At 44.2% G+C, this 22840-nt stretch overlaps 1 protein-coding gene across 3 annotated transcripts in view; it reads right to left on the bottom strand.

Annotated features, from left to right (window-relative positions):
• unc5b (unc-5 netrin receptor B) overlaps positions 1 to 22651 on the bottom strand; it is a 52981-nt gene extending 30330 nt beyond the window's left edge. For all 3 annotated transcript variants that reach the window (XM_005737036.1, XM_005737037.1, XM_005737038.1), the window contains exon 1: positions 21813 to 22651. In XM_005737036.1, coding sequence (XP_005737093.1) covers positions 21813 to 21900 — 88 coding nt within the window. In that variant the 5' untranslated portion in view covers positions 21901 to 22651. The remainder of the gene's footprint in view (positions 1 to 21812) is intronic.
• Positions 22652 to 22840: the final 189 nt, after the last annotated feature.

Below are 22840 nucleotides of genomic sequence, written 5' to 3'. Positions count from 1 at the left end.
ACACACACACACACACACACACACACACACACACACACACACACAGGTGGAGATAAGCACCTGACCTCACGCATACACAAACCTCACCAAAACCAGTAAATCCACCCCACTCAGAGATTACGGCAAGACTGGAGACACACACACAATCAAATTACACGTCCTTCACCAGAATTGGTGCACAGAGCTGCATTCTGGGTCCTCGCTGCTCTTTCATTTGGCCTCAAGTAAATGATCAGAATGGCCATCTTTTACAATTTGTGCACTTTAAAATTTGTGCTCTGTTTGAAAATTTTAAATTCAGCTCATGTTTCTGATTTTGTCTTAGGGTCCTGCCACGTTACCATGCGCTACGTCAAGAAGTGGGACCTGCGATTGTGAGACGAGTCGGCAAATTACGTCAAAACATATGCGGTTCTTTTATTATTTGATATGACAACTCAACTCCCCGGAGAGGGAGAAAGACGGACGGATCAAACTTCCTGTACAAATCACACCAGACACTCCGAGCAGGTGATAATGAAGGGAGAGGAGAGTGTTAGGGGGCTTATCGAGTTGTGGGAAGAGAGTGAGAGTAAACTAAAACATCACAGGGGAAAGATGGATGGATTAAAAATGAAAAGTCCCTATCTCTTGGAGCATTATGAAGACACGGAGCAGAAAGAAGGGTGACAGAAATAGAGCCAGTGAGGGAGAGAACTTAGGAAAAGGACGAGAAAATGGGAGAGATGGATGGTAAGCACAGGTAACCTCGCTAATGTATGGCAATGATGGAGGGAAAGGGCGAGGAGGAGGAGGGGAGAAAGAGGGAGATTAATGGCAGGCTGTAAATGGGTAGCCAAGCATCAGGGAAAGGAAGAAAGGAAGGAAGGAAGGAAGGAAGGAAGGAAGGAAGGAAGGAAGGAAGGAAGGAAGGAAGGAAGGAAGGAAGGAAGGAAGGAAGGAGAATATGTGGATGGAAAGAGCGAGGTAGAAAATGATGGAGAGAGATACAGAAACACTCCCTGGGTGCAGATCGAGAGCAACTCTTGATTGGTGTGAGTGTGTGTGCAAGGGTGTGTACATGCACTGAGCATTGGCTATGGTTGCCACGACTGCCAGCGCTATTAGAGAAGCCTGCTGTTGTAATGTGTTGTGACAGGGGCTGATTCTTGTGACTAACTGCTTTGGCAGGAGAGCTCCTCTGTCATGCTAATGAACAGATGAGGAGATGAGCCGGATTGACAGCAAATCAACGGGTCACGCCGATGACCCTTCACGGCCTGAAAAAAGAGGTTTTTAGATGGTCTATAAGAAGACACAAGAAGATGCCGATATCCTCAGCGTGTACAGCGCCCGACAGACATCTTTGCGCGCAAATAACTACTTGCAAAGGGAGTGTGACAGAGGTGGCGACACATGGACAAACAAAAACCAAAAACCCAACAGCAGCACCTAAAAAGTAGAAGCCTGATTATACTCCACACAAACACCGGCAGGGTTGGCGTCACTCTGTTCCTTCATTGCGTCCCCTTGCATCAGAGAAATCCCTAGATGCGCAGTGCACAACAAGCAGCATGCTGTAGGATCGCCTGTGTGTAAGCTCGTGAGAGGCAGCTTTGTAAAGTTGCCAATGAAATTCTGAAAAGTAGCGTTCAATGTATATTCGAGGTGACGAAAATAGGCCTCCGCTCCCAAAACGCACACAGAAAACGAACTTAGGGATCAAATTGCTGTTTAAATGAAGAGCTTGGATAACACGATTGAAAAACAAGCTTGGCTTAGACTAGATGTTAAAGTGAAAAACACAGATTACACGGGGAGACCAGGAAGTAGGTGAGGCGTAGTAAGGAGTGGGGCACTAATAGGCAGAAAATCAGTGCTGGAGAATACAGATGATGAGAGGTGATGCGGTGATAGCAGAAGAGGACAGATGGAGAGGCAGGAGTTAAGAGATGAGATTCAATCTCCTCACTCTGCAGAATGTCAGGGTCTTGCAAGCAAAAGTAGTCTAGCGCGTGAAGCTAATGGTTGTTTTATCCTTTTGATCTTTTCCCTTAATTCCCTTTATGCCCCGCTTCATCATTCTCTCAAGATACATTTCCCTGCCCACCTTAACTCTGACCCAGTCCCTCAAATCAGGCCAGACGACAAAAAAACTAGAGGAACTATTTTCTTTGCTCAACTAAAGGTATATTTCCTCTGCATATTTGTTAACTTAAAAAAAAGAAACAGACACACATGTCTATTTTGTATTTCTACTGTAGTTATTGTGCTACTTTTAGTTTTTTTTTTCTTTAAACCCAACAAGCAAGCAAGAAAAATTGTAAGCCCAGAGGAAGCCAGACTTCACAAGGAAATGTGCAGGTCAAGATAGGAAGGGAAAAACACACCATACCATTTGACTGCCGGGCAATCTCAGCGCAGTGCAGCACCAGCACACATAAAAGTAAGAACTAAAGCAGAAGCATCTCACAGACTATCACTTTTGGCCAGGCCAACTTTTCTATATCTGGCAATCTCTGCTGCTAACAGATTGTGAAACAGTGAGAACTGATAACTCTGCATCGCAGCGAAGGGAAAACGGAACATTGGTGCATCCTGGGCAGCCTGTGCGCACGCGTCTCTGCTCTCCTCCACGAATCTAAATCTTGTTATGTTTCAGGTCAAAATATTGGTTCTTTCCCAACTGTGATGAGTCAGCATTCGCACATCAATCATTCATGAGGCTGTGGTTGCTGCCTGATGTCAAAGTTTTTTTGTCTCTGCTCTTCTTTGCAGCTGCACACGCGTCCTTGACCCAAAGACTGGGTGGGGACTGGGATGGAGCGAAAAAGAGGGCATCGCGCAGCCTCGAGCCAGGACCTGTACTGTATGACTGGACTGGCAGGGATGGCGGTGATAGAGAGCAGCGATGGGGAGAGGATGACAAAAATCCCTTTGGCATAGACAAATAAAGTAGGCGGCTGTGAATGAGAGAGAAAACTTGCTTGTGCATGTGATGAAAAGCTGAAATAGGGAAAGACGGACGGATTGAAGAAGAGGCAGAGTGTCACCCGCCAGACGCCCAGGGCCAGCGCAGACTGATGGTGACACTGAGTGGCCAGAGTGTGTGACACTGTGACAATAATGACGAGAGACTCAGGCCCGATTTCCGCGGCTTCTCCTTCTTCTGTCCGTCCCTCCTCCTTCTGTTGCCCCCCTGAAGCGGCCAAGTGCTTTGATCCACACCCTGACTGTGTGTCCTACTCCTGGCCTGGGTCAAACCAAGCGGGCAAGCAAAGTCGCATAATCCCACAAACCCCGACTCACGTGGAAGTCAAAAAGTCAGCAAAAAGCTTTTTTCTGACTTTTTCTTGAAGTTCAGAAAAGAAAAACTAAATTGACTGTGATAATGAGCTGTGTACAGTGCGTTCTCAATTTACAACACTTTACAATACTTGCTATGTCTCAAATTAGATACTTTGACTATTCATTATTTTTTAGTGCATGAGTGAATAAGTGTGGCTGCATGAAGTACACCTTGATGGTGTACTTATAACAGTCTCTCACTCTTTTCTTTTTGCTAGTTTTGTTTATAAAAAGAGATCAGCAAGAAAAAGGTGCTGCAGATTCGTGGCAGTAATCCTGCACAGGTGCAAACTTGATGTTGGGAGACCTTTATAACCCACTTCCACTTCAAGCTAATTGGTTTGAAGCAGCGCTTATTGTGACAGACCCTCCATGTGTTCGCTTCCCCCCCTCAGTGGTTACCATACTTGCTAGCTAGCTAGCTAACAGTGGCAGATCCTTTTTTTAGTCATTAGTGTTAAATTTCTCATAGTTTGGTGAGCAACTCGCTAAAGAAATCGATATGTATTTGTATCTTAATTTGCCATCTTGACTGTGTAATACTTTAGTATTACATGTACTCACAGGCTTCACAAGTTGCTCTTTAGAGGTAAATGCCAATAAGTACCTACAGTGATAAATTTAACACATAGATTTTTTAATGTAGGCAATAATATCTATTTCATACCTTTAGTTTTTCAGCATTAGAACAGATCTTTTCGATAGTTGTTGAAACATCTCTCTCAAAGTGAAAAAGGGCTCTAGGTGTGCCACCGGGAGTCATATGTAAGTGGAGTATTTCATGATAATTGATTTAATGAATCCTTTGTTGTTGCACAGAGGAAACATTCATAGATGATCCAACCTCTGTGCAGTATGCAATTTTCAAAAAACAATCCAATATTTAGGTGTGGAGCAAAGAAGGGGAGTAACCTGAAACACTAGTACTGCTGTCCCCTGAAAATGACTGGGACAGTGATGGTCTAAAGTTTTAAGAATATGCTTTAGTACCTGAACATACAAGAGAAGTGTGGGAGGCTAATATAAAACAGCAGGGCTTACCTCACTCTCTCAAGGCCCATAACCTCCCATTGCTGAAATGGAGCTGCTCAGCTGTCAACAAATCAGATTGTGTTTTATTGAGCCGCTTTCAGGTGTGAACATGTATAGATTTGGGGAGGATACTGAAAATGGACCGCTCTAAGATGATGTTCTTGAGATGTTTGTCTGTTTGTCCAGGTGTTCCAATTTTGTCTTTGTCTTTTTAAATTTCAAACTCAAATTCGGCTCAAAGTTAAAGGCAATGACACGATTAAAGTATAATATTACACATGCCTGTTCCTAGTCCCCTTACCCTGGGTCCGTGCCAGTGGACAGGGGACATGTTGTCATAGTTCTAGTGAACAGCAGGGCATTAACTCTCTGTCCCAGATCCTAATGGCCCTGGCCTACTGAAACTCTCACAATCCCAAGGCCGCGCAGAGTCACGACTCTTCCTCTGCAACTGACTCCCAGCAACATTGTTTTGTTTGCACTGTGCATTTTTCTGACCTGTGCACTTGTGTATGTTTTCAGTGTGGTCCTCGGTGCGTGCGGTCCAGCTAGTCACTTAGTGCTCTCTCTTCCCCCTCTCGCGCGCTCTCTGTGTCTCTCTTGGTTTCACCCAGACGAAGCCAAGGCAGCAGTGCTGGTTAAGAGGTTTGTGTATCCCATTAGGATGATGAAGAGGCCTTTCATCAGTACACTCCCTCCGGCCAGGCGTTGACAGGAGCTTTACCTCGACAAGCCTCTCAAACACACAGCTCGACATGAGACAGCACCCAGCGAAGAGGTCTGCAGGCAGTACACAGACTCACTGACAAACACTCACTGCTGCTGACAAATACAAATACGCACTTACGCACAAAGACTCTGGGCAGAAAACAAAACGGATAAGACTGGAACATTTTGTTGCTAACTTTTCGCTTTCAATCGTATATCCATTTCTAGCTAATACAGTTTCATGTGAGTGGAGGGGAGAACACGAGGAGATCGGAGAGGTAGAAAAGTCTCTACGAATTCTGACTTGGTGCGCCGATCTATTTTTAATCACTGCCGCACAAGGACTAATAGCGTAACGGCCGAGCAGAGCTCCGTCCAGATGGGCAAAGTAATTTTTCAGGAGGTGAAGAGCGGGAGTAAAAAGACATATGAATGGATGAATACCAAGAAAAAATAAGAGAGGAACAGAAAAATGGAGAAAGACTGTTGAGAGGAAAAGAGGGAGTAAGAGACAGAGATTGATAAAGACAGAGGAGGGTGTGAGCAGGAAGGACAGACAAGCCACAGGAGCAAGATGACCTGGATTCATAGGGCCAGTATTGATTACTTAAGGATGAAAAGCCAAACAAAGACCCTGCTTATAGACTAGATAAATGAGCTCACGGAGAGAGAAGGTACAAAGACAAAACTAGGTGAAAGTACCAGAGAAAGGTATCTAACGCTTGTATCTTAATGAGGTGGAAGAAAACCGAGTAAGCCACTATGCATGACTATGACTCGCAATACCGACAGAGAAAAAGTATGACAGCTAGGGCAATTAGCTGAAACTGGTGTCACATAAAAACAGGTTAAACAGGATTGCATATCCAGCACACAGAGGGCTGTGTGAAATGTAGCTCTTTTTTTGGGGGGGGGTTTCATTCATGTACACAATAGCAAGTCTGGATCATTCTGAGATATCAGAGCTTAAAAAACATTGAGGCTACGCAAAGATATGCCATTAAAAACTTAAATAAATGTATCACAGATAGTAGAAATATCTGTGCATCCTTCAGCTCAACACATAACGACATCAGACACTTTCAGTTATGCTCCACTACATTTATATATTAGCAAATAAAGCTGTTTCTGCAGGAAAACCCATCTACACTGTCACGTAGCACGTTTACACAAAAATAGATTCAAACAACAGAAATGCTTCAGCTGATTTTTTTCCCTCCCCTTTTTTGTCGTTTGTAACAAGCCGAAAGCCATAAACTCAACACTTTTTAAATGGCCAGCGAAAGTTGCAGCATTAGCGCTGATTGTAATCACTTGATGAAGGCAGATCACTCTGCTTTCACTCTCACAGCTGATTTTATAGCACTTTTTTCTTGTGGGAAAACAGCAATCTGTTGCACCAGGAAACAGGTGTCAACCAGAACAGGTAAGTAAGCACTCGAGCTAAATGCTCTGCCGAACTGAGAAGAATAAGATCATTATTTTTAAGTTTATCACTATGAGTAATTCCACGTGTCTTATAAGCAGCCGTGCGATCCTTTCTCTTTAAATCAGCACTGATTTTTGGCGGCTGGACGGACCGTTTGAGTTATTGTATTCTCGAAGTATGCAGGGGTTAAAACATCATCAGCCCTAAACTTTCTCATTTCTGTGAGCCTTTGTAAGACTTCTTGCCCACAGAGCAAAAAAAGGGGAACAAAGTGTAGCTCTTGAATGACCACACTACATTGGAAACTGTAAGAATAGAACAGCTTAACCCTCATATGGTTGCGGTCAGATGGGTCATTTGTGAAGCACAATGGCAGTCTGCAAACATAAAGGTGTTTATATTTTTCCCACAATTTACAATCTTTTCAGCATGAATGACTTCAGAGGTTCTATTTTTCACAACAACAAAGAAACAGCTTATAGTGTGTGTGTGTGCTATTCATATAGAGCATGTGCTGAAGTGCAGGTGAGAGCATGAGCCCGCCTGAGCAGACTACAGAAATGCACTGTGAGCTATAGTTTATTCTGTCTGGTATTATGAATTGCATTATATGCGGCACAATAAGGCTCGGGCTGATAGTTAACAAGCTAGCATCAAACCAGAAACACACAAACAGCGAATGAGTGATGGGAATGAAATGAGACGCAGTGCGCGCAGCTGCTCTGCAAATGTGCGTGAAGCAGAAGTTAAGCCCGACACCATAGCTTTATTAACTCCGCAGCATTTGGCGGCTAGTTAATGAAATTCAATAATAATGGCGGTGTTTTGTCTTTTCTGTTATGCTTGTTCGCTCTGGCCCTGTCCTCGTAATGCGCCAACCCTGCAAATTATTGGTGCTAATCTGTAGGTCAAAGGTCACAGCTTCCCGCTAACTCTTTATGCCAGGCTGCACTGATCAATATTCAACTGTTATTACAGTGGTGCTTCACTACGATGTCACACTACACTGAGAAAAACCTGTGTAACCTGCAAAGTCTCTCGACACACCTCCTCATGGCCCCTTGACCTCTCACCTTTTTGATGCATACGTGACAGGCAAATCTCAGGTTTCGGCACTCACGTTTTATCTGCATACGCATATAGAAAAGCAGCAGATCACAATCTCCATTTAATTACCCCAGCACAAAGCCTCGCTACTCTGTTTTCTCCCCATGAAATATTATAGCGCACAGCTAAACTACTCTAAAAGTACAAGCACATTAATATACATTACACAGTCTCCAATCATTTTAATGGCTGTGGAGACACTGAAAGCAATCAGCGGAGCAAATAAAAAAGGGAGGAAAGAGGGACAGAAAGACACAGGGAAGCAGCAAAGTGGATGGGATGTGTACTTAAGGAGTGTGAAGATGAAACAGAGAAAGTAAGCTGAGCAGAAGAGGCAATTTTGGACAGCGTGAGATTCATCATGCCGTCTTGTCTTAGACTTATCATGCTCTGAGGTGCTCCATATAACAAGGTGTGGAGATCAATAGCATCCATTTACTGAGGTGCAGCTCATCTAATCATCTAGTGCTCTGCTGCCCACAAAAGGAGCTGTGACACACACCTGGGCCTCTAGAGGAGAACGAGTAATGAAATGTACACTGCAGCCCAGTCTATCTTCAAAGTCCCCCACAGCTAGCACAAACATAGCCCCCATGCCACCACTGCCTCACTTCCTTCATCTTCTTCACCTTCACATATGAGCAATAAATTCCACCTTGCTCTCCTCTCCGCCCCTCCTCCCCATCCACCCCTTCACTTCGCTTTCTTATGCAGAGTCAAAGTTGCATGTTGTGTGGTCCATTAAGAGTCTGAGGGCTGTGAGACACAGACTCAAATACCCACAGCACTAAGCTTCTCTAAGCCATTGACAGAGCGCCTCTGGGTAGCATCGCAATAAGTGCTGTAAGTCCTGATTCCCATGTGAAATTTTATAATTCATCTTAATTGAGAAATTCAAGCAGGAAAAAGACTGGTGGGGTGGTGGGCGGATGTAAAATGTGCAGGGTGTGTATTTGTGGAATTGGATGACACAGTGTGAACGATAAGGCAAGGGGATTCCTATTGCTAGATCACACTATTTGTCTATTATTTCTTTTGCAACGGTTATTTAAACCTTTTTTCCTTCCCTCTAATGGGCTTGGATGCAAAACAATCACACTGGATGCAAAATTGTTACACACAAAAGAAGCAGGCTTTATGTCATGATTCACTGTCAATTGGTTCATTTGCCACAACGACTAAATAAATTGACATAATTGTTGCAACTGAATGCAATATTTTAAGAGCAATGAAAATGAGATCCTCCGTGCTGCAAGCATAATGAAGCCTGTATTTTGATCATCTGTACTCACTGTGATTTTATGCATGCGCTGTCATTTATTCAAGGGTTCTCTGGTTAAGAGTACTGAGCTCAAAGAATGAGGTAAAAGGCAGATGGCGTTTAAACACTGTCTTAAAAATGGAGACTAAACATGGCATCGGAATATCAAATTGTTGAGCAACTTTCAGGCCAGTATGGCAGCACAAATACAGATGGAGCCGCAGCTTTGACTGAACGATCGCAGCCTTGCTTTAGGTAATTAGCAGAGAATTCAGGTTTTTTTTGTTTGCTCTCTTTATGGCTGTGTTTCAGTGTGAATAACCTCAAGAGCTTGCTTTTCTAGCCCAGGATGAATGCAGAATGTAGGACTTCAGCACTGGCCACCACTGTGCATTGTGCCGACTCCAACAGTTATATTAAAGAGTGCATGTTTTAAGAAAATGCTCTTCTGTATCGTCTGTGTTTGCTTATATTTTTATCCAGAGCCTTCGCTATCTAGGGCAGTGGTCAGCAGTTTTAATCAATTTTACCAGCACAGGAGCACTACGGCAGTCAGGAAATCCCAGCAGGACTGTGGGGAATGGACATAGCAATAATAATAACACAAAATCTAATCTGAATTATGCTCTAAAGAGATTAGGTCAAAATAATCCCCAGAATAAACACAAGAGGGGAGGAGGGGAGGCTGCTTGTGATCAAATGCCGGGAGGGGAGCTGCATCGCCTGTGTGTGGATGGTTTTATTCCTGATGGTGGGATTTGTGTTTGGTTGTGTTTGATTTTGGGTGTGAGAGTGATGATGGTGTTTATTTTGGGAAACCAGAGTGTGTTTAAGGCTCAGGGAGTTGCTTTTTATTAAAGTACGATGAACTGCTTCCCATTGACTGCTCAAACACAGGCTGATTCCTTCAGCGTTGTGGATTGCTGACCCTTTTTCGGGCGAGATGACAAAAAGTGAGGAAGTGCATTTCAAGACTTTATTAAAATATATGACCATTGCCAGTCATTAAAATGAAAAAAGAAAAAAAAAGACGGGGAAAAGGAGCAGGGATTGACAGGGAATAATAACACGGGGCAAAAGAATTAGTGGGGCCACGTTTAAGCTCAAACAGCAGATATTATGCAGCTATAAGAGGATGCAGGTCTTCCAGGAAGGTTAGCTCAAGTAAAAATTAAGGAACAGTTTGACATTTCTAGAAATGTGGTGGGTGCCTAACAACAATGATGAATTACCACTTCCGGCTAAGAAATTCCAGTTCCTGTATCTAAGCACCTGTAAAATCTTTCATTTGTAGTGAACAAACTTAATATAACTGTTGCTAACTGGTAACATTTAAAGGTTTCAGTAGGAGTATCTTAACTGTGGTCAGGTTTTGCTAAACTTCCTTTGATGCTCGTGCATAACTGCGTTTACAGCTCCGAACTATGGCTGAGTTGCTCAGTTCGCAGCAGGTTGCTGTCGTGGCTCTTCCTGCACTGATTCTGTGTGGAGAGAGTTCAGAGATCAGAGCAGACAGGGCTGGGCCACGCCTCGAGGGCACTGACTGCCTTTCTGCTGAGCAGGCTATTGTCCGGCAGCTGCATGGCCACACCACTTCAGGCCTATTGAGCAGCTCTAGCTAGGTGCAGTCGAAGGTCCCCGGCCTATTGTCTGACGTCAGATCTGTTTGAGCTGCAGAAGAACGCTCACTTTATCTCCCAGTGAGTTCACAGAAAGAATTAACTCCCCGTGAATGGAGGCGGATTCACACAAGTTGAAAAAAAGACACGTTAAACACATTCAGGCCAACCTCAGCTCTCAAACAGTGACCTCAGTAGAACCACAGTATCACCTCTGTGTGGCTATTCAACACAACAATCAACATACTGAACAGAACACAGATTAGGCTCTAAAGAAAATGGGAAAAAAGCTCAAATTCAATATGAAAAACACCTACTAGATTTAATACTTGGGCTATTTTCTATTTCCATCATTTCCTGTCAAATTAGCTGGTTTTATTTGTATTTACTCCTGTTGCAGGTATATTACAAAAAGCGATAAAAAACAAAAAAAAACTCCCCAGCATGATGCAAAAATGGATAACAAGAGACTAGTTGCATTACAAGCAACTTAACGGTTTCCCAAAATACTGACAAAGTATATGATCATGCAGGCAAAATGGCCATATCACACTCAGTAAAAAAAGCCATCTGGAGGCATCAGCACTTCTGCGAGCAGAATTAAGTCAAAGTGCAGTGACTTTCTCATTTTAAGTGCCTCCAAAGAGCCCCATTATTACCTTCCCAGAATGCAAATGTGCATTGGGCCAATTAGAGGTTGGGCCAATACCAATGTAAGCCCATAAAAATCCACCCTTTCATAATCATTCAACAATATGACTCATGGGTAAGACTGGAACACTGGACTGTAAATGTGTCATGATTATGACTCTGTGCTTAAAATGAATGGAGGAGCTGTGTATTTCATTCCCACGGTACTGGAGCGGAGCCATGCATGTTTGGTGTCAGGGCTTCTAATGAAATAAATAGACTTGTGGTAGTACTTATTAAGCCTCCATAAGTGGCAGGTAAAGACAAGAGCCCTGCGGTGGATCAAAGGCAGTTAAATGTTTCTTTTTAGATCTCCCCTTATCAAGAGGTATTTAAAGGGAGAAGGGGGGGTGCTTTTTTTTTGCTTGTGGAGACAGACGCCCTCATCCAGGATGTCTCTGTGTAATTACACGCCACAGAAGACCTTCATTCCTCTCCTCTTCACAGAGAGAGATGAAAGGCAAGAGAGACAGAGGCATGTAATCGCTCCTCTAACTGAAAGAGGGGGAGAGGAGGTGAGGGATACAGAGAATAGAAGGACAAAAGGATGGTGAGTGGTGGTGGGGTTTTAATAAACCTCCTCTGTCTCTTGTTTACAGAGTCTCTCCTACCTCTCCTGAGTTCCCCCCTCTCTCTCGCTCTCTCACGCACACACACCCATACAGTCTCCCTTTGAGTGAGGCTTTCATTATTTTTAGAGTTGCCTGTTCTTTGCCTCGGGACAGATGTGTAAATTGTTGTGCTAATGTAAGGCCCACTGCTGAGAGCTTTGGAGGGAAGGAGATTTACACACTCCACACCAGCGTATAACTGTCACTCACAAACTCACACTCACAAGAGCATAAAGATAGACGCCATGAGCGACAGCATGTCAGCGTGCACACACACATACACTCACAAGACCTAGTGCACACACACACAGACGTGGGTGGACATTGACATGCACACATAAATGTTCTACTTCCTTTTGCCGTTCAAAGTCTCCTAACCCAAATCTAAGAAAAAGACTCCGTCATCTCATCACAAAAGGACTTAAGAGCAGCACTTAAGTTTCAATCTGTCACTGTTTCACTGTAAAACTCTGATATTCTTCCGCTGGAGTCACTATTTTCTCTACAAAAAGGAACACACTGGCAGAGTTGGAGAGTAACAGAATACACGCAATATATTAAAGTTATAAACATTTAAACGGAAACCGAAAGTGGGAATTTACTGATTTATCAACCGGCCATCGGAATGAGTCGATATTTGTGCTGTTTGCCGCCATCAGTCGATCAGCAAACAAGAAGACATTCATCATCGTTCAAAGCAGTGTTGTCTGTTATCAGTTTTGCCGTCCTCCTATCGATCCTGCTTCAGGAATTTGTGTTTATTCAAAATGTGACTGATGAGCTGAAAGCCTTCAAAATGGCCATGTAATTAAACGTCATCTTCAACTTCTTTGTCTGCCTTAGAGAGGGAATAAATGTCACAATTACCATCTCTATACAAAATGTGACTAGCTTAACTTTGGCTGAAATTGGAATATAGTTACTTTCTTAACATAAAGGGATTATTTTTCCACCTTGCACTATTTATCTAAAAGCACTTTCCCCATGAACTACCTTCTTAGCTGGTTTGCAGATCAGACTTACATTTCTGGGCATAGCAAGCTTAGAGATTGGTACAAAAAATGGATTTTGCTTTCTAAAGCTAATGTTCCCCTTTTAAATTCTATTAAGGCTTAAAGTTTCTTATGATTCAGGGCAATGGTTATTTTGAGAGACAAGCGGTAGAGTGTAGCTGCCTGAAAGCCATCACTTCAACCAATTTAAGTCACTAAACCAGATCTTCTTTTTTTACTTTTAGCTGCTCAGCTGCTGATGGACGATCACTAGCATCCTCCTCTGTCACACCAACCCTCTGCATGTCTTCCTTCACTACATCCATGAATCTTCTCTGTGTTCTTCCTCTTTTTCACTTGCCCCACAGCTCTATAGTCAACATCCTTTGTCCAGCGTATCCACTATCCTCCTCCTCTGAACATGTCCAAACCATCTCAGCCTCGCCTCTCTAACTGTGTCTCTTCAAACCGGTCAACATGAGCTGTCCCTCTGATGTACTCATTTCTAATCCTGTCCATCACTGAAACATATCTCATGGTCGTGTTTGCGGTTGTGGTTGGTGCTTTTGGTCAATGAAATTCTAGCTAGCAAGTATCTCTGCCTGTGGAGCACAACCTAGTCCGTGCAGAAGTAGCCATATGTGGCTTTTTCCATATATGGTTACTTTTATTCAAAAATAAATAAGTAAAAATGATATCGCAACAGTAAAAATGGTAAACTGCAACTCAAAAGCTCATATTTAACATGTCTAATCCAACAATCTGAACATCATAATGCCATGTTGTGATGTTATGACAGGAAATTGTGCTCGTTTCTTGTGCTAAGCTATGCTAACCAGCTGCTGTCTTTATCTTTACACTTTTGCACAGACATGAATCATGCTATCTGGTTTTCAGGAACACTGCATGCACAGCTTGTGCATTTCCTAAAATCCTAGCAACTGTTTTTTTTCTCTCTCCTGTAATTCATTTATCAAACAAAAATCCAAGGAATAACACAGCTAGCTTCCTGGGAATTTACTGCTTTTTTAAGCCATTGTTTCCTGAATATGACAACACAAGTGATTTAAAGACAGCCCCTTGGGTCTGAAACTTTGGAGTGACGATTTTCAAAATTATGTTTATTTTTTTTCCCCCTCATGGTCGCAATCTCTATCTCTCTCCATCATTCTGTCTGTCTAATGGCACCGAGGACTGTGAGGTGCACCAAACAACCCATCTGTCCATGGATCTGCCCGTCCGTCTGTCTGTCTGATTCGCCACAGGTATGTCTGTCTTTCCCTACATGAGCCACGCTTCTTTCATTAAGCTGCACAAGTGAAGACCAGGAGCTGGCTGCAGCGTGAAGGTTGAAGCTATAGACACAGAGAGACACTGCTCAGTGTTTAATGATCCACTATAACTATACCTATTCATCTCTCCCAGCAGAGCAGAGAAACGCCATAGAAATGGTCCTCTGCTGACAATACTGCATCATGCTAAATCACAACTCCTCACTCTGCACGATATGAATCATGTCCCTCCAGCTGCTTAAAAATGTTCCTTTAACATGAGGCAGCACAAGGTAAGATTCAATAAAAAATTACCTATAGAAGCAGAAGCAGTTTAAAAGAATAGCGTCAGACAACAACAAAAAACTGAAAAAAAAGTGTCCGCCACTGCACCACTGCCACATGAACCAATCAAACAGAAACTTCAAGCTCACATCTATCCCCGATCGATAAACATCTATATAGCTTTCCTTTGCTTGTGTGAGGAGCTTTCCCTACCTGCTGTACTTATGGGCACGCAGCAACAGAAACACACACACACGCACACACCAGGTCTTGTTGCTGAGAGGATTTGAGGCAAGTGAAGCCGAGCAGCGGAGTCAGAACAGAGACACCCAGAGTTAATGAACCCTCACCAGTCAGCATGGCTGTCCATCTGCTTTCATTATCCCCATAAACAGAGAGCCATGGGCACTGCTCAACCAGCCAGCAACACAGACCCACACGCAAACAGCACATCATCATCCTAAATATCCCACGTGAATTATGAGGTTTGTGCTCTATATGTGTGTGTGTAGGATTGTGTGTCGCGGGGAAAGGGAAGGGGCTCGTATGTAGATTATAAAGCCTATGCGGCATAGCCGAGCTCACCACCTAATCTGAGTGGAGTTGCGGGGAGAGGTGAGCACGAGGTTGACTGTTGAGCCCATCTGGTCAACAGCAGGTAAGAGGCTTGAAACACACACCCGCTGACACACTTGATGCAAGTGTGAGCCCATATACTTAAATCTAACCTTAATTACATGCATGTACATCTGCCACATTAGATCAGCGCCCGTCCCTCCACTTCGCACATGGCACCCGTTTAAAACGATTCCTAACTCTTCGCCGGCTTATGCCTGGTAGCGTTTTGTAGCATGCGTCGCATAACACCTGGCGCGGTGAACGCATCGGGAGAATAAACCAGGTTTCCTCCTGTGCAATCAGAACGGCTGCCAGAACAAGAGAGATGAGTCTGTGCACGAGCTGTGCGCTGATTGAAACCGAGGAGTGTGACCCCACTGTGATCCATGCAGAAAAGGGAGTAATACCTAAGTAATACAGTCGCTTTCCCATCGTCTGTGCACCCTTTCGCACATACGCACACCCACGCCAGACACACAAACCGAGCCAAGATGTGCCTGTCAGTGCTTGATTAAGACCTGCATCCAAGGCGAGAACAGAATCTTTACTGTGTATTGGAGGCTCTCAGTCAAAGCCTCTAGAGGAGAAGTAAGAATTAAGTCCTGGAGCTGGAGACATGTGGAGGAATTAAAGGGTGGATGAGGCCAGATCTCATTCTTTCACTCTTCTCTTTGCTATGGTTGCAATCCAAGAGTGTCAAAGCAGAAACAGGGATTACTGCAGCTACTGTGGCTGTTTGTGTGCGCCTGCATATCTTTGAGGGTTGAAGATAGATTTTGCATGGCAGACCTTTCCCTTTAACATGGACTCGAAAGATCCAACGCAAGGAAGGAGAGGATAGCAAAGAAATGGACGGAGAAGAAAAATCTGAGATAGAAGAGAGAAGTGAAGAAGAGAAATGAAGAGACGGGCAAAGAAAAGACAAGAAGGAGGTAAAGGGAAAGCACAATGGATGTCTGGGTGCACCCCTGTTGACCTGCGGTTAGGAAGCCAATCACAGCCTCATTACTGACAGAGGCAATGGGCTTAAGAGACAAACATGATGCTTTAACTCCGCAACAGCCGCTATGTTAAATAACAGCAGCACACTGCTGACATGCAGCCAATCACACAAAATCCATCAAGCCTCCCCTCCCCCCCCCCCCCACTACACAGTCACAAATACACTCATTAAGCATCATTTGCCTTGATTTAAATCAGGGAGGAAGAAAAAAAAGTAAGTTTGAGTCCTGCTGTTGCCTAGCTGAGCGCCATGCAGGCAGAAGGACGCAGGATCATTTCCGTTCCCTTTCTCATCCGGAGATATGCACACGTACGCTCAAATACGCCCATCTCCCCGGGGAGGTCTATGTGTCATCCCCTTACTTTAGACACACCAGCTGCTCGGTGTGTGTGCTCTGCAGTGTTAAGGGCCCCTTCCTACTTCGCACAAGCCCCCAGTGGCACCCACATCCACTTACACATAGGCATGACAAAGCTCCCCTCGCTCCCCTCTTTCACCCACCCTCGACAACTCAAACACCCCCCACATTCATAAGTACCTCGAGGGCAGATGGGACCCTAATAAGCGTTACACTCAAAGAAATGGGATTTTTCACACTGCCTTCTAAAGAGCAATTCCCAAACTCTGGCAGAAAGCTGGCTACAAAAAAGAAAAAAAAATGATGGAGTGAGAGAGATATGGATGACAGAGGTTGGTATATGTGAGACTATAAACCTATAAATACGCCTGATGAGACTATCAAGAAACGGAGGGAAGAGAAAGGGGAAATGGGGACAAGTGATAGCAGTTATTAATGACGGTGTGAAGGAATGTAGATCCGTACGCCAAATTCATTTAAGAAACTAACACAAACTCCATCGCCTCTGTAATGCAGCACATTTCGTCTAAGGATGGAAAGTGTATTAGTAACACACTTTAAGCAGATTTTTTTTTCTCCCTCCAGTTAGCCAAGCCCACATGACACACACTGATACAAACAGACACAAACACAAGCATTAACAGATTGGCTGTGGTCTAAGCCCTGAGTGGACTTGGCTCAACTGCGTTTAGAAAACAAAACAGCCTCTGCTAAGAAGATGAGGAGGAATCTACATGGGCTGGAAAGAAAAAACCTCTATTTAAGAGCACATGCAGAGTCCTGGAAAAAAAGCACAGCCAATCAAATGCTCACTCTGCCTCTGATCTATGGACCTCAGAGCAACCGCTCTTACCGTGTGTGTGTGAGGGGGGGGGTTTCTCTGGATCAGGACTGACCTCCCGTCGTGAATCCTGATCCTATTGGTCACGACTCTCAGAGTGCTGCTGAGATCTTAAATGAAAATTCCTCCACTAACTCACTCACTCCTCCCAAGTGACCTTGCATGTCTTTCAGTATGACACGCAAAAAATACCAAAACAAAAAACGGCGCCTCTTTATCATTTAGAGGATGTGTGTCTGTGTTGCATTAAACGGGTGCGTGTGTGTGGGTGTGAGTGCGTGGGTGGGTGGGTGGGTTGCTCTCTTTTTTGAAGTCAGTGAGCACGTCTCAGTGCATCAACTGACGGGAAAATAATAATAAAAGAATAAAATAAAACAAGTAGGTGTGTTACACTTTCCATGCACAACGCACACCTCTAAAGCCACTTACATGCATCTATAGCTTCTGTTGAAGTTGGGAATAAAAGTGTGTGTGTGTGTGTGTGTGTGTGTGTTCTTTTGCTGTCCCCTTTTACCCCACACAAAGGGGCAGAAAAGGCTTTCTGGAGACTCCTATTCATCTAAAGCACAATGGAACCCCACAGAGGTTTTCTTCCTGTTTCCCTGTCCGCTCCACCCATCTCCCCCCACAGGCCAGGATGGAAGAGCAGGGGGTACCCTGTCCTGCAGGCAGAACAGCAACTCAGCTCCCATCTGCCACCAAAACTATCCACCCCCAGTTTCTCCATCCATCCATCCATCCTCCTGTTTCACTCCAACATCTATACTGAGACAAACTATTTTATATACTTTTTGACAAAATAAAATTCAACTTTACTCATTATTTTCTGAGCCCTTGCAATGAGCAGCTTGTTCAAAAACATTTTTTTTTTTCAGATTTGAAACCTCAAATGTTTGAATTAAATGAAACATTCCCGTATTTCACCGCGCTTTTATATGGAGGCAAACAGGTAGGAGGCACCATCTGCTGTGAGATAAACAGGACGTTTCAAAACCAGGATCCACAAAGACAATACATGATACATTTAAATACCTTCAGCTCGTGATAATTACACTATATTGGTGAGCTTTTCTAAATAGCGCACAGATTGAAGAAGTTGGTGAAGGCTCAGCAATATTGATTAAAGCGTCATTACCACAGACTTCGAAATACACTGAGAGCACATTGTATTTGCAGAAATAATGACCTGTTCTTGAAACCATATTCGTCTCAAGACAGCCAGTCTGTGCTCCAAACTTTCTCCTGCTACTAATTTCTCTTTACATTCTTCATAGTCAGCTCCCTTCTCCATTTACCTTGCTGTTTTGCCCTCCTACAGAACTCTTGCTGCTTGCTGCAGATTTATGGTCTGGTCTAACATGCGCAGTATTGGCAAAGCATTAAACATGTCTACTCTTAATACTGTGTGCTCTCTCCATCGATAAGAGCCTTAATAAAAACATCCCCCTAGTGGATTTGTGTGTCTCTTTCCACTTTCAATCCTCCACCACCCTCCCTGACAATATCCTTCTTTTTTAACCGCTGTTTCTTGTGTTGCTTTGCTAACTCAAAGCGTTTCCTTGCTTGCTTTCCCTGCCAGCCTTCTCCACCGATGTCAGCCCCCACTCCACCACCTCATTGTCTGGCCTGTGCCAGAGGTGTAATGATGCTTGAATGCCACTGCTATGGAATTTTTCGTCTTCACTCTTTTCTCATAAAGGATATTTAAAAGGCATGCCCTGAGATCAATCTGTCTCAATGTGCCTCTCGCAGATCCATTTCTCTTCCATTTCTCCTTTCTGTTTTTCCCCTCATCGCTTTCAAATGGACAACATTACCCCGCGTAACCTCTCTCCGGTTTGGTTCACACGCATCATCGTCAACAGCTCCCAGCTGCAATTGGCACACTTGCTCGAACTGCACCGCTCTCGTCCAGTCTATAAATGCACTGCCGGTGCCCTAAAATCCTTCACTACCTCCCGGAGCCATCCGGGTCACTTACGCCAATAGGAGAGGAGCAGCCGTTCTCCTCCCACTTCTCTCTCCCTCTCCCCTGCCGTCTCTGATGTCAAAAAATTTGAGCATCATAAGCACATTTTAAATATTAACAAAGACCACTTTGCACGTATGAATAATACAGCAGGGAGGCCAGTGGCTGGCCGGCGAACCGATCCCCTGCCGCCCCACGGCCGTAAAACTAATGCACTGCCTGGGGCCAGAATGGGGCCTGATCTGGTCTGGGAGCAGCGCACGCCCGTGGAGCTCGACTGGCCCGTGGCCTGGCTCGAAGAGAGCTGTCTGTCTGTTTATTTATCACGGTGCCCAACCACCTGTCCAGATCTCTGCAGATGCAACAGCCTGGCAGCACTCTTGTTATGACTACATGTTTCAGAGACTCTTTAATCTAATCTGACATCTCAATCTGTTGAGCGTCTTTGAAGCCAAATCTACTTTGGTGTTTGTTTGACGTTAGCTTTGTTGTCACATTCCTTTCTTTCCATGTGTCTAAATCTCACAACGGAAATGTCAGAGAATTACAGGATTTTTCTGGCCACTTTGTAAAACAGGGCAAACCCTCCCCACCAAAAAAATGTACTTTACAAGCTCACATATAATTTCAAAGAATGTGACTCTTCTTGGAGCGACTGCACTGTCATTCCAGACAGGAAGACTCCCACACTTAACACAAATGAGACAGCACTTTTTGTGAGAGTGTCACTATTCATCGCGTCCTCTATGGGAGTGTCTGACATGCCACGCTTGCTAACTCCGAACACTTGACTGCCCCTTTGCTACTTCCCTAGCCTTACACACTCTTCTCCTTTCTTGACCTCCCAGTCTGCACAGTGGCTTCATGTGGACTTACTGGACATCTGGTCATCTCTGGGTCACAAACTGTGCTCGAAACACACCTCACGTATGTCAGTTGGGGTTTTTTTTGTAATTGTGCTAAAATCATTAATAATAAGACACATCAAGAGAGGCGCTGGACAGCAGGCTAGTTACTCCAGACAAGTTTTCCTGGCAGGCTTGGTAATTAATGTATATGTCAACACAGAAAGAAGAGCACCACAGCAGAAATGTGAGCTCAGCACATCCACGATACAGGCATAAAACAGAGACATGAGGGATCTGGGGGGGGGGGAGCGGCAGAGGTAAGGTTTAAACACAATGGGAGAGAAGATAAATGCAATCTGTCTGTTCAATCATGCTTTCCCTAAATATATCCCTGCTTTCCTTTCTCCCAGACAGAAACTTTACTGGGGCACACTGTGCTATTGTCCCCTGGTGTCCCCCTCCTCTTGGTTCTGCTCCCCTAACAGGACCTCATTGCAGTCCTCAACTGTTTATATCGACATTTCTCATTTCTCATGCAAGGATTTCAGAACAGTCCGCAATTTTAATAAACGTAAGCTGCTTTTCTGCTCTGCCTGTTCAGGGAATAACACACACACATGAGGACCTTGGGAGGTATGGTATGAGTGGGAGGGTGGGTGGGGGTCTTATTGGCATTCAAATAAATGGTCACATTCTTGGCAGACAGTCAGTGTATCTTCCAAAAGATTACTGTTGCCATCAAGTTAAAAATCTGAGTTCTTCCCGGGAGGGTCTTATTTACTCACTGAAGAGGTTTTTTAGCAAAAAAAAACTATACAGAATCTGCACGCATTGTTGTCCGCGTTGTTCTTTTTTATTTTTAGCCTACTGTAAAATGAGCTTAATCCACAATCCACTAAACCCTCAGATTTCTGCCTTGTATTTCAATCTGATCTGACAGTGGGTGCTGAGGAATCCTTCAGAATCTCCTACCACTCGGCTTCACTGAAAGGAATCATTAATCTAACACTAGAGATGTGAAGTGTCCCCTCGGTGTTCAGGTCCTGTCCCATCAGCTCACCAGCACTGACCTGTCCTGCCTGCCAAGAAATTTCATCTCCATGAAAGCTGGCTGCAGTCTTTGATGGCATTAACACTGAGAAATCCACTGATAAAAGTCTGCTCTGCCGCAATCAAAGCCTGTGCTCTTCACTCTGCAAAAGGTTGTCTAATAAAATAATAATTAAAAAGGTATAAATCGTTTATGAGGACAAGTTTAGCATTTCAAAAACAACTGGCACACCCAGGCTTGAAACAAGGGCCACTAAATTTAGCCGCTATATCTTGCAAAGAGAATAAAGAAATAAAGAAGGAATCTCTTCCCCCTGAAGCACTACAAGTGTTCTGTCTTACTTTTCACGGGGCTTTGCTTTTTCTTTTTGGAGAGGCCAAGAAGGCATGGAGCAAAACCTTAATTACTCCCTGCGCACCAGGGGAGTTTGATTTTTCCGCTCCAAGAAGAAAGGAGAGCTCTGAGCTCAGGTCTACTGTAAGACTGAACGCTATGCTGTGAATAAAAAAGTCCTCGTCAGCAGGTGATCTCAGACCCCTGCACAGCTCACACATTAAACAAAAATAAAATTTAAAAAAATCCCATAGACCAGTAGCTGGGGTCTGAAGCAAACTTTGAAGTTAGACACTTTTAGTAAAACGCATAAAGTTTAAACAATCTTCAGTTTTTTCATTTAAGTTGTTTTAAACTAATTTAAAAACACGTTGTGTGCGTACGTGCGCGCGTGTGTGAACACAGCTGAGCGCGCTGTCACAGTTATTACAGTACAAACTGATCTTTAATTTCACTTACCAGTAGCGGACACGGCAAATCCCCCAAGCAGGAGGAGAAGAACCAGAGGACCGAGACCTTGGCCACGCTGCATCCGCACAGAGCGCATCTTTCCCGTCCAGCCGTCGTGAAATGTCCCGGATCGTCCACGCAGTGTAACCTGCGGAGCTTTTAATACACTGAGTGGCTTTTTGTCCGGAAAAGTCTTTACCCCCAGAATGGTTGCGCGGGGAAGAGTCACACACCAGCGACTCCAGTAATTGAGTTAGAAACCGCTGTTTTTGTAAATACTTGACTCCTGACTGTTGACGCAAACTGCAAAGGGCTCAAATCACATCCATCACCGAGCAGCTCGACAACGTCTGGGAGAGGTTGAAAGGGCGTAATTTCCATGCGTAATTAAAGTTTGAAGAGGTCCGCGAATGTCAAGCTCTGCTCAAATAAAGAAACGATTCATCGTGACTATTCCTGGTAGACTTCATTGCCAGCTCCACTATTTTGGGAGCCGTGAGCGCAGAGGTGCTGCGAGAGTCACCGAAAAGTTTGACGCATCGCTAAACGAAGATGTCAAATTAAACGACAGAGTCTGGGAGGAGAAAAAAACCCCAAAACACAAAGTAGCACGGGGGTAGGTAATTCTGTCAGGTAACCGCCAACACCAAAGTCCGAACTCCCGAGTTTGTGCTGGGCCCCTTGGTGTCTTGTCTCGTCCCCGTCCGCAAGGTGTAAACATGAGCACGGGGATCAGCGCCAGCTTCACAATGCCAGCCTCCGGACTACCAGTCCCAGCCCGGCCAATCACATATTATCCTCCTCCTCCTCTCAGAATGAAGGCTGAACAAGTGAAGGTAAAGTAGTGGCAAGCAAGGAGGAAATAGATGCGAGGGGAGAGATAGAAAACACGGATCAGCTCTGGATTCAGCAGGAGTCCTTCTGCTACAAAATGAGGTTGAGCTTGTGAGTTTACTCACATCTATCTATCTATCTATCTATCTATCTATCTATCTATCTATCTATCTATCTATCTATCTATCTATCTATCTATCTAT

Source organism: Pundamilia nyererei, unplaced genomic scaffold (genome assembly GCF_000239375.1).
Source record: "Pundamilia nyererei isolate P.nyererei 1_Seehausen unplaced genomic scaffold, PunNye1.0 scaffold00073, whole genome shotgun sequence".
Classification (NCBI taxonomy): domain Eukaryota; kingdom Metazoa; phylum Chordata; class Actinopteri; order Cichliformes; family Cichlidae; genus Pundamilia; species Pundamilia nyererei.
This window is presented reverse-complemented; position numbering and strand designations above follow the sequence as displayed.